Source organism: Rana temporaria, chromosome 5, assembly GCF_905171775.1.
Source record: "Rana temporaria chromosome 5, aRanTem1.1, whole genome shotgun sequence".
NCBI lineage: Eukaryota > Metazoa > Chordata > Amphibia > Anura > Ranidae > Rana > Rana temporaria.
The window spans coordinates 168011460-168023623 of record NC_053493.1 but is presented as its reverse complement, the minus strand read 5'-3'; the positions used below and the strand labels follow the sequence as shown (position 1 = coordinate 168023623).

At 39.1% G+C, this 12164-nt stretch overlaps 1 protein-coding gene across 3 annotated transcripts in view; it reads left to right on the top strand.

Moving 5' to 3' along the window:
* The window catches only part of STX17 (syntaxin 17), a 117906-nt gene extending 106778 nt beyond the window's left edge, over positions 1–11128 (top strand). For all 3 annotated transcript variants that reach the window (XM_040353345.1, XM_040353344.1, XM_040353343.1), the window contains 2 exons: positions 3777–3863; positions 10719–11128. In XM_040353345.1, the coding sequence (XP_040209279.1) occupies positions 3777–3863; positions 10719–10955 (324 nt within the window). In that variant the 3' untranslated portion in view covers positions 10956–11128. The remainder of the gene's footprint in view (positions 1–3776; positions 3864–10718) is intronic.
* The last annotated feature ends 1036 nt before the right edge of the window (positions 11129–12164 follow it).

Genomic DNA, 12164 nt, shown 5'->3' with positions numbered 1-12164 from the left:
TTCTTCATGATGCTCTCTGCGCTTTAAATGGACCTCTGAGACTATCACAGTGCAGGTGCATTTATACGGAGACTTGATTACACACAGGTGGATTCTATTTATCATCATTAGTCATTTAGGTCAACATTGGATCATTCAGAGATCCTCACTGAACTTCTGGAGAGAGTTTGCTGCACTGAAAGTAAAGGGGCTGAATAATTTTGCACGCCCAATTTTTCAGTTTTTTATTTGTTAAAAAAGTTTGAAATATCCAATTAATTTCGTTCCACGTCACAATTGTGTCCCACTTGTTGTTGATTCTTCAAAAAAAAAATACAGTTTTATATCTTTATGTTTGAAGGCTGAAATGTGGCAAAAGGTCGCAAAGTTCAAGGGGGCCGAATACTTTCGTAAGGCACTGTATATAAATGGTACATGTATGCCCATCAATCATTAGAAGTGGGTGAATGAAGGGAGGTATTCTAATGGTGGGCATACCCACCAATCAATCTTTTTTTTTCAGCCCACAGGTCCTCTTTCAGATAAAAGTGGTCTCAGTGGCGAATCACCTTAAGATCATTTATCGGGCGGAAAGGGGCCCCCACCACGCTCTGGTCATCCCTGTCATTTACCGGAGCCGTTGGTAGCGGCTCCATAGCATTGGAGGACAGAAGCAACATCACTTCTGCCCAATGCCCTTAAAGGGGAAAAAAAATTGTAAAAAAAAAAAACAATAACATTTATTTATTTTTTCGATTTTTTTTTTTTTTTTTTTTTTTTTATTGCATTTTAGTGTAAATATGAGATCTGAGGTTTTTTTGACACCCTTTCTTATATAAATTATTTTTATTAATTTTTTTCATACATGGTATATATTCAAAACACATAGGCCGAGTGGGCAACATACCCTCTCTCCCCTTGGCCTTGCAGGGCCACAAATAAGAACTAACATAATTCAACTAAACAGCCAAAAAGAAAAATCTAAAAGCCCCCCCCCCCCTCCTTAACTCAACCATCAGCACCAGTCCAGGAGAAATAGAGCACCAGTAAATTACAATCAGAGTTCAGTTGTGTCATTCGTCCATCTGGATTTGTGGGAATGGTTAATAGGGTGATTATGTATACATGTAGAGCAAGTTCTTCATATCAGTGGCAAGAGTTCACAGTACCTATCTCCTATCCATAAGAATTTGCAGTCCAACAAGCTAGAATGGGGTATATCAGCCCACTGTTGTAGAAGAGTCCAACCATGACTGCCAGACCTTATTAAAAAAATTCTTACAGCCCCTTGAAGTGTATGTAGCCTTATAAAGATGGATTACGGAGTTTCTCAAACCCTTCCAGTATGATATTGTAGGAGCATTTGGGTTTTTCCAATGTAGTAAGATGGCCTTCCTACCATAGAACAACCTTATAGTAAGTAAAGTGCGATGAGCTAGAGAAGGAACAGCCTCCTCCACAAAACCTATGAGACATTCTCTTGGTGTTGTAGGGATTGGAATACTAAGAACCTCTGACAAACAGGAAGTGATTGCAGACCAGAAGCTCCCGACTTGTGAACAGCTCCAGAAAATATGTTCTGCATTCGCAGGCGAGGAGGAACACCTCCAGCATTCATCCGTAGCAGAGGAATAAATGCGCGCCAGCGTGGCTGGTGTATAATAAATCCTATGTAGAAACTTAAATTGTATAAGGCGGTCCCTAGCGGATACCAAGTGTTTAAATAGGTGATCCCACATATCTTCCCAGTCCTATCCTTGGATTTCGGGGATGTGTGCCACCCACCTTTCCTGACATCTAGTTCCAGATATCGCATTTAAGAGGTCCTGTCATGCTTTTTTTCTATTACAAGGGATGTTTACATTCCTTGTAAAAGGAATAAAAGTGACCCAATTTTTTTTTTAAAGGACAGTATAAAAAGTAAAAAAAAAAAAAAAAATTTAAGCCCTCCGTCCCACCGAGCTTGTGCGCAGAAGCAAACGCAAGTCATCGATCGCTTATGAAAACGGTGTTCAAACTACGCATGTTAATGGATCACTAAAGGAATTTTTTTTTTTAGCTAAATAGCTTCCTTTACCTTACTGCAGTACTGGTTTCATGTCCTCATTGTTTGTTTTTGCTTTGAAGTTGCTGTAATTCTGCTGTGATCTCCACACTTCCTGCTTGTCTGGCTCCTTATGAAAAATCTCATGGCAGCTTTTCACTGTGGTCCAAACTGTGTGTCTAAAACTCCTCAGAACCAATCAGATTAATTTTAAAAACAAAACACTGCCCTGGATTTGTTTGTTTTTGTTCTGTGGGTCTCTTTACTTCACATAAACATGAAACCAGTTTAAAAACGAAAGTGAAACTACAGGCACATTATATGATTGAATTTAATCTATTTTTAATCATTTTTAAAAGGAATCAGTTAAGTTTTATGTCTCTATACCAGGGATCCTCAAACTACGGCCCTTCAGCTGTTGTAGAACTACACATCCCATGAGGCATTGTAACACACTGACATTCACAGACATGACTAGGCATGATGGGAATTGTAGTTCCTGAACAACTGGAGGGCCGTAGTTTGAAGACCCATGCTCTATACCCTGTAAACAGTCATTTCAGCAAAAAAAAAAAATTCCTTTAGTGATCCTTTAAGTATTCCTGCAATCGTTGGAGTGAGAGCAATAATTCTAGCACTAGACCTCCTCTGTAACTGGTAGAAAACAATTGGGCTAACCTTTGTTGTCTTATTTTTTTATTTAAAAAAGTGTCTTTTAAAAAAAACAAAATATTGCGCTTGTAAGACCGCTGCGCAAATATGGTGTGATATAAAGTATTGCAACAATTGCCATTTTATTCTCTAGGGTGTTAGAAAAAATATATATATATATAATATTTGGGGGTTCTAGGTAATTTTCTAGAAAAAAAAAAAAAAATTTTAACTTGTAAACAACAAATCTCAAAAAGAGGTCCTTAAGTGGTTAAAGGTGGAAAAAGTTCTGAAATAATTTCTTTGTCTAATTTTTTTTTACATCACAGAAACCTAACATTTTAACAGGGGTGTTTAGACTTTTTATATCCCCTGTATATGTTTATGGCAAGTTTCTGTGGGCGGTGCCTTAAAAATCTGTGGTTGCTTTCTAGTTTTGTTTTGTGTATTAAACAAATCTATCAGGATAAAATATGTGAACTTCCACTGCTGACTGCTGTACTTTGTTGTCCCTATCCTTCCTTTACCATTTGGTAAATCGCTGTCTTGAAACAAGCATGTGTATGTAAGATTTGAAAATAATATGCATGATTGTTAAGAGCTTGGTGACCCTTGGTAATGAATACAGTTTGGCAATGCCAGCCATGCACCTTCAAGAACAAGCCAGCAACGGAAGCTCTCATACTTCTATAGTGACTATATGCTTTTAGTTTAGATTTTTCTAAATATATATAGATATATAAAAAAAATTGTAATTGCATGTTACCAATCATTCAATACTATTAAATGTTCTACTCTATATTAAAAGAGCAGCAAAATATGACTTTTGTTTTAAAGAATGTCAGTTACTTCAAATAAATGTTAAAGCAACTGCAGAAAAGAAGATGGGTGTCTAATGGTTAAAGCTTTAATTTAAATTTCTTCCTCCTTCCAGCACTGTTTATCAGGTGCTATTAGTGAGCTGCCATTAACAGCTGTGCGGCTACACAGTGCTGCAGATGAAAGCTGCTGCAGGGTCCCTGATTACAAAAATTAAATAGTGTGTATTGGCTTTCTGCTGCTTCTCTGCAGGAAATCTCACTCATAATTCCTTTGCATCTAGACTCAGCAGGAGAAGATTGACAGCATTGAAGACCATGTCAACACTGCTGCTGTGAATGTTGAAGAGGGAACCAAAAACCTGGGGAAGGTAGGAATATTCCCCTGCTGTTGAATCAATGGTACTCTGCCTACTAGCAATCTTCTGTATTAACCCGATTGATCTGCCGTCTTTAATGCTGAGGGAAACAGCAATTAAGGAAATAAGAAAGGAATGACACATGGGTAGGAAGGAGGGCTTAGTACAGAAGAAATCAATCTCTGCTGTGATATGCTATCACATTCATTCTTTAAGTACTAAGAAGCAGACATCCTGCACTTGGCACAAAGTTAGATTCTTTTTTTTTTTTTTTAACTAAATTCAGAGTTAAGATATTGCTGAATGGCTAGGGTGCCCTATATTATAAGCCGGTGACATGAATGCACAGTACATGTTTCATTACTGCTTTGTGATACAGGATTACAGACCACTTCATAAAATCTGAGCTTTACTGAAACATTCAACATTTTTATTACACCTACTGATGTATGCTTTAAAAAACACAAATTTGAAAGTCTTGGTGGTACAGATAACTTATGGCTATTAATATTACAATATTATGAATAGCGGTATGAAAAATATAACACAATAGGGTACAGAGTGGAGGTGTATGGTATGTACTGTATAGAGTATAGTATTGGTCAGTCTGTAGTATGGCATTTATGGCACTGTGTTTGGAGTAGGCATGTGCAATTTTTTAAGTTACGAATACGTTTTCCGTCAATTTTCGTTATTTTAGTTGATTCGTTAACATACGAATGAACGAATGGTTTAGCGCAATTAATAACGAATAACGATATTTTCTAAATAACGAATATGAAAAACAACGAAGATACGAAAGATGAAAGAAACGAAAACATAGAAACAACGAAAATACCGAACCCAAAAAAAATAATAATTACGAAAAACAAAATGAACGAAAATGCAAACTTACTAATATTCGAAGACCGAAAAGAAAACAACCGAAATGCCGAACAAAGACTAAAAAACGAAAATCAAAACTAACAAAAAATAAATTACGAATCTTCGGAAAACTGAAATGAAAACAACGAAAATACAAAATAATGTAAATTAGCTTTCGTTAGTACTGAAATATTTCTGGACATTGACCAATAGCCACTGAGCGCTGTCCCTTTCCTCTGAAGAGGTTTGTTCCTTCCCCCAATGAGCTTCTTTCTCATTACCTCCTGGCTCCTTGTGTCTTTTTCTGTGTTAGACTGCAGTGCATCTAATTTCTAGATTTGTATTTGTAATATCTGACATATTTTAGTTTTCTTCTACGTCAGACTTCATTCTAGACAGGGTGTGTGTGCTAACTAAGACAGTCAAGTCAATCACAGTAAAGTACAAATTACAAAATGACGACGAGTAGTGTGTCGAATAAACGTAAAATGTATTCTAACAGAATTACGAATGCAATAAAATCTACAAAAGTACGTTTTTACAATCAAAGGAAATTAGACACGAAAATACGAATGATCATAAAGCAACGAAAATATATTTCTTACGAAAATACGAATGCGGCATGATGGAAAATATATTGTAAATACGAATAGCAAAACAACGAAAATTAAACTAACGTAAAAACGAAGGAACGAATAAAATCATTTTAAAAATACGAACGCGCAGAATACAAAATATAACGAAAATACGAATCTCGATTCAACGAAAAATAAACTAACAGAAAAAAAACAGAAACGGAAAAAAGAGTGTTTTACGACTCGTTACGAATCACGATAAACGAAACAGAAATAAACTAATTTTTTTGCTGTGCACATGTCTAGTTTGGAGTAGACACCCCATTACTGAACCCTGTGCACTTGGCACCTACACCCACATAATGTCTTGGCACATAACACCCACACTATCTCAGGGCTTCCATTGATGGATCAGCAGGCTGAAACTTGTCAGATCTGAACGTACTCTACTCCCTTCTTAATACTATTCATATTATACATGACTCTGGCCCATTTATCCATATGAATATGTCAAACTGTGAGAGACTGTTGTAGGTTGCTATGAATACAGCTTCCTGTAGGAATGAATGGGGCTGCAGCACACATGCTCATTTTGAAGAGGAACCAGGTGGGGCCATGTAAGAGGAGATTGCTGTATCTGGGAGGGAGGTATTTTAAGTGGGCTGCATGCAGAGGGATGGGGGATTTATTAAAAGGCAACTTCACTTAAAGGAGAAATTGTCCTTTAAGGGCGTAGGAATGGGAGAAAAGGAACTAAAAAATAGGACTTCCTGGTGCCTACATGGCAGAATACTAGTGATAGAGCTCCACCTCAGACCACTCCTTCAGGACCACTGAAAAGCACATTAGAGAACAAGACATTCCAGTATTCTTCTTTTTTTTTTTTTTTTTTTTTTTTTTATGAACATACTTCGCACCTCATACTGCTAGTGAATGGTGCATTGTCTCTACCTATGCCTCCGTGCATCAATCCACCTGGGTTCAGGCTTTCCCAGACATAGTCCCTGTCCCCCAACAAATTCTGGGAGTTGCTCTGTGGGTCACTTGCTTGAAGAAAGGCATTTATTTGGGTGAAAACCAGGTGAGTAGTGTGCACCTTTTATTGTTTTAACTTGCCTAAGTTTTGCTGGATCTGCTAGTTGCTTTTATGTTTTTGCCTTTGGCTTGCTTCCTCCTTTCTGTGTCTTTCTTTTCATCTTCCTTGCTGACTCTTTTTCTGTCACACCACTGGATCTCACGCATGTAGTTGCCCAGTGGCAATTGCAGGTAGGGAGGGCCTAGCGGCTGTAAATTCCTCCCCCTCTTTAAAATGATAGGGGCCATTGCATCACCTCTCTTTGCAGAGTGGCCACATATTTTGACAACAGAAGTGATTCTGTATTTTCAGCGCGCTGAGCAGAAAGGGTTCTGCAGTGGTCCTCTTATTCTGGATGCCTACCTTTTTTATTCTAATCTATGTTAGCCTACCACTATATTCTCTCTAGCTGCTCATCTTTGCCATGAGTCACTTGCCACCTTCACAAGACTCTCACATGCCTGCTAGGTAAAGAACCTTTGGTCAGGTAAGCTTGGATATATGTAAAATTGTGAACCTAACACTGGTTACATTTCTGTTCTGGCCCTGTGTACATGCATGCTCTAAAAAGGTCCACGGGATCTTCAAAGTATTATGAAGAGTTGGATGATGAACACAGAAGACTGATCTCGGGCCAGGAAACATCATCACTCCTCCTCCTCTTCTCTGGATCGCTTCAGGGAAAAACATGTTGAGTCTGTGGTGCTCCCCTTATAGTGAAGAAGCTGGTTTTCAGAGACTGTCTAGGAGATTTAGCTATTAACTGAGATAAAGAAAGCCAGTAGGTGGCAACCTCCATCTTTAAAAAAGTTGTCAGGGATTAATTTTTAGAATTGGTTACTAACCTATCAGCACCAGTACCCATTCAGTCCCCTGCTTGAAGAATGATAACCCAGTTCAGCCAGGCACTTCTACAGACCATCCATCCTCTCAGCCTTCTGCCTAAGTATCACTCTTAAGTGAGCAACAGACAGAAGAACCTACCTCCTTTTTGGAAGAAAGAAACAAAGCCCTTGGGGTTTAACTTTACGTTAGATTAGCCGTATATCCAGGCGGTCAAGCAGACCATAGACTTGAAAGAGACCAGAGCCTCTTAAGAAAACTATGCAATATTTCACTTATCTTAAAAAAACGTCAATTTTTTTTTTTTTGCGCTATTATGTAATATATCAAAGAACTACATACAACAATCCTTCTCCATTCTGGAGAAGAAAAGGGTAAATTGGGACTTTAATTGTGCCTTTAAAAAGGACATATACAAATATAAATAAACAAATCTAACTTCATAACAAAGTTAAAGTGGAGTTCCACCCATAAATATAACATTACATCAGTAGTTTTAAAAAAATGTCATTAGTCCTTTAAGAAAAAAAAATGTTTTTTTAGATGCCTTCAAAGTGTTGTTACATAGTTACATAGTTAGTCAGGTTGAAAAAAGACACAAGTCCATCCAGTTCAACCACAAAAAATAAAAAAACAAAATAAAAAACACAGTAAAATCCTATACACCCAACTCCATACCCACAGTTGATCCAGAGGAAGGCAAAAAAATAGTTAATCTTCCCACTTCCTGCACCTAGGTGCTTAAGCTTCCTAACCTACACTGCACAGACTCCTGGGAATGTAGTGGGTGTAACTTTCCAGGAGTCTGTGCACTCCCCAGTCTCGAAGAATCATGTGACTTGGACAGTACAGGTGCTGAAACCTGATCTGAAACCTATTACACTGCTTGTGCAGTACTGAGCATGTGCGAGATCTGCAAGGCTGAAATCCAGGAAGTTATACAGTCTGGCTTCATAATGCCCACACTTAAGATGGCCCCAGTCAATTTCTATTTTATAAAGTGCCTAAATGCTGTAACAACTTAACAAAACGGACCTTAGTTTGCAGACTAACTTTACTAGAATACATTAGGCTTGTGTATTATAGGGGTATTTATATTTAAAAAGTGAAATTGTGGCCGGAACTCCGCTTTAAAATCCAGTTAAAAGAGTACACAAAAGATCCATCACATGCTAGTGAACATATAAAGAAGGTCTCACCAAATACTGTACTGCCCTTGACATATCAAAAAAACCTTTGTCGTCAAGTAACAAAAAAAAAAAACATAAATCAGAGAGATTTTTTTTTTATGTGTTTCATGGTCGCTGCTGCCTCCTCAGGGTTTCAAATCTCTCAATCTGGCAATATGCCTAATATGGACAATTTAGGTCTACAAACATAACATACAAAATAGTATAGTCCCTTATCCCCCCCCTACCGCATAGGACAAAGGGGGCAATCCATCAAGGAAAGAAAAAAAAAAGGCTGGTAGACACAGCAACTCGCTCGTCAGAGTGGTGGATCCAATTATTATTAGGCAATTCTAATTAGGCAAGAGGAAACATAATAGACTTCTGAGGGTAGTTTACCGAAGCGGACCAATTGTCATGAAAGTTTTGGGATCACAATATTGGCACATATTCAGTCAGATCATTGACTTATAAAGCTTCCCTCAATTGGACCTCTTTGTATCAGTGGACAACTGCAAACTACCTAGGTTCCTGTCAGTGAAGTTGTACTCTGGCTTATTCCTTCCTTCTGATTCCTCTCATCGTGAGGTTTCTGTCTCTTTTGTGGTAGAAGTTAATGGTCATAGCTATTTGGCCTTATTGGCCGAGAAGGCCATGGTTTCCACTGACCAGCCCTTGTCCTCGAGTTCCAAATCCCTTCTTCCCTCATCATCTAACACAGAGATGCTTTGCTTTCATTCAGAATACACAAAGCATTCTCCTAAAGGTGCCTTTGCAAAAGGGCCAACCTCCTGTGTTCATAATGCAGGAGAGCAGCTGCTCAGCACAGGACCCGGATACAAGTAGAGATCCCTAAAGCTGCGCTGTCTAATTTAGATTGGTTCAAGCTGAACAAATGTAACTATGTATTTAATACTGATGTCTTTTGCATCTTTAGGGGCTGTAGGATCTAGGGTGGGATATAGCGCTGGTAGAGGTGAAAAACCGATCTTGCAGTTTTAGGGTGTGGTATACCACTTCAATAAGGGCTGAAACTGTCTTTCATTTTAGGAGTAATAGTAGAAGACTACAGTCCCTCAGCAGAAAGCTCATCAGTCAGCAACTTGAGTGAGCAACTTAAATGTGCACTGTTGAAGGCTTGGAAGCAGCTGTCCACAGGTAGATGAGTCACTAGGACTGCAGAGGACTGCACCATAGTGCATTTGTAGCCTCTTTAGTCAGGGTAAGAGATAAACTGGGCAATTTGTGGCATAAACTCATGTGTGACTGTAAAAAAGACAACCTCCTCTTAGAGGGGAGCAGGCCCAGCAACACCCAACACAGTCAGAGGACTCTGAGGAGGGGATAGACTCCAGTACTAACAAGTAACCTGACTCCATGCTATGTACATCAGCACTAACAAGACCTACCCCATGTTTAGAATCAGAACATGTTGCAGCCCCAAATGTGGTAATCTAAGAACAGGCTGAAGATAGGAGGCTAGGCGTACCCACAGAATCTGGGCAGCTGGTAGCTGTTAAATAGAGCTGAAGCAGGGATGACCAAGCATCATTGCAGATGGACAATATCAACAGATCTGGGATTGAAGTCCGATGTGGTTCATAGCAGGGGCAGAAGAAGGGAAAGAAATAGGCAATATGCATATGCAATACACCACTCAGCAGAATGACATTAGCATATAGTCCCAGAACAGTAACTCCTTTCAAAGCAAGCTAGCAGGAAAAGTGAAATCCAAAATAAAAATTAGGGGACTTAGAGCTTGGCCTAAATGGCCCACTCACAAAAGCAGCTAGCTCTTCAGAGACTGAGTGCTGAGGTAATGCAAGACTCTGGAAATCACTCTTTAGCTAACTTAGCCAGAACCAGCTTGCAAAGTGTTTAGGCAGTAACCAATGCAAGGGGTTAACTACCAAATTCATGCCATAGTGTCTGATACAGCAGGGTCTTGTCTGTGTAACACCAAAATTAAAAACTGAGGACAGCTGTGCCAGCTCGCTGTGACAATACAAAGAGACTTACTGCAGCTACACAGAAATGAATCTTTACTTAAAGAACAAAGTAGATTAAGACTTAGATCAGTAAAGCTAAGAAAAGGTGTCCATTCTCATAGGACACTAGCCAAAAACAGTCATGCTGGTAGAAATAGAGGTTATCAGAGGGCTAGCCTACGTCTTTTGTTGCTTACCAGTGTCCGTTTATCCCTGTATGCAGCAGCATAAGCCAAAGGTTTATGCCTTCTCGAATCCCTAATGAGCGAGAAAGAAAATTCGTTGTAAATTGTCACTTGTTACGTGTGTTGTATGTTTAGGAGTTTATGTAAATATCTTTTATTCACTTTTAGGCACTAAAATACAAGCTGGCAGTGCTTCCTGCAGCAGGCGCTCTCATTGGTGGTATAGTCGGAGGTCCGATTGGCTTGCTAGCAGGATTTAAAGTAGCAGGTGTTGCAGCTGCAATTGGCGGAGGCTTTCTAGGCTTCACGGGTGGAAAAATGTTACAAAGAAAAAAGGAAAACGTTGAAAAGGAAGACATTTGCCATACAAAAGATTCTGCCAAAGAAGAAGGAAAATCCACCTGAAGGACTATTTCAGTGATTTTTAAAGAAAGTATTTTATTGGTAGAATAAAGTTGCAAAATGTTGAGGCAATTTGAGGCCCCTATTCAAGTACAGCGTAAGTACACTCAAAGTAAATTGCGTAATGCCCATGGTGCAATTAATGCAACAAAGAAAAATGTGAGTTATTACAGTAACCAATTTCTAGTTTCTTCTCACTGTAGCTTCTTAAATGACAGTGATTCTTGTCAAAGTGAAGAAATGTCATCAGCACACCAAGGATTCCTCAAAAGGGTCCAAAGCTTTATTTTCCTGGTCACATGGTAAACGCACAACAAAATTTTGGAGCCACACAGTTGCTGTAGGTTTACCGTGACCATGAAAATAAAGCTTTGAACCCTTTTTAAAAAAAATCCTTGGTGTGCTGATGACACTTCTTCACCTTGATTGTCTACGGTTTCCAGCCTGTGGTCATTACAGCACCCAGCATTACTGAACAGCTATTCTCTTGAATGTGTGCGTGGGGAATATTCCGTTAGTGTAGTCTGCACACCCCTTTTCCTTTGCTGCAGATGTCTTAAAGCAGTACTAAAGCTGAAAACAAAAATGTAATCTATTGCAGCTTACCAACTCTCAAATGTGGTGGCTGCATTGTTTTTTTTTTTTTTTTTCAGGCTATCTTTTTCCTTGATTTTCACCTGGTGATCCTGCCAGTAACACTCTTCTTGTTTCAGGGTGTCTCCACTCTGGATGAAGGAGCAACAGAGACATCCTTGGACATCAGCATTGTCAATGTGGGTAGTGTTAGATACACTAGCAGATTGACCAGATTTGACTTGACCAACAAATTAAAGCCAAGCTCCAGCTAAGAGTTTTTAAATAGTTAGAGCAACAGTTTATCGACTTTTGAGGGATTTTATATTCATTAATAATATCAGACCATTGTAAGCACCCTTGTCCGCATTAAATAATGTATCTCCACCATCTAGCTGCCACTTTTGCTAGTCAACTTGGCCAGTTAAAGGAAGTTGAAAAATAAGGCCTCGTACACACGACCGGATCTATCCGCTGGGATTTATCCGCGGATCAGTTCCAGCGGATAGATCCGGTCGTGTGTAGGCCCGAGCGGACAATTTTCGGTGGACATTTGTCCAGCCGACGGATTCCCAGCGGATAAAAATTTCTTAGCATGCTAAGAAATCTATCCGCTGGAATCCTGTCCCTCGGACTTAT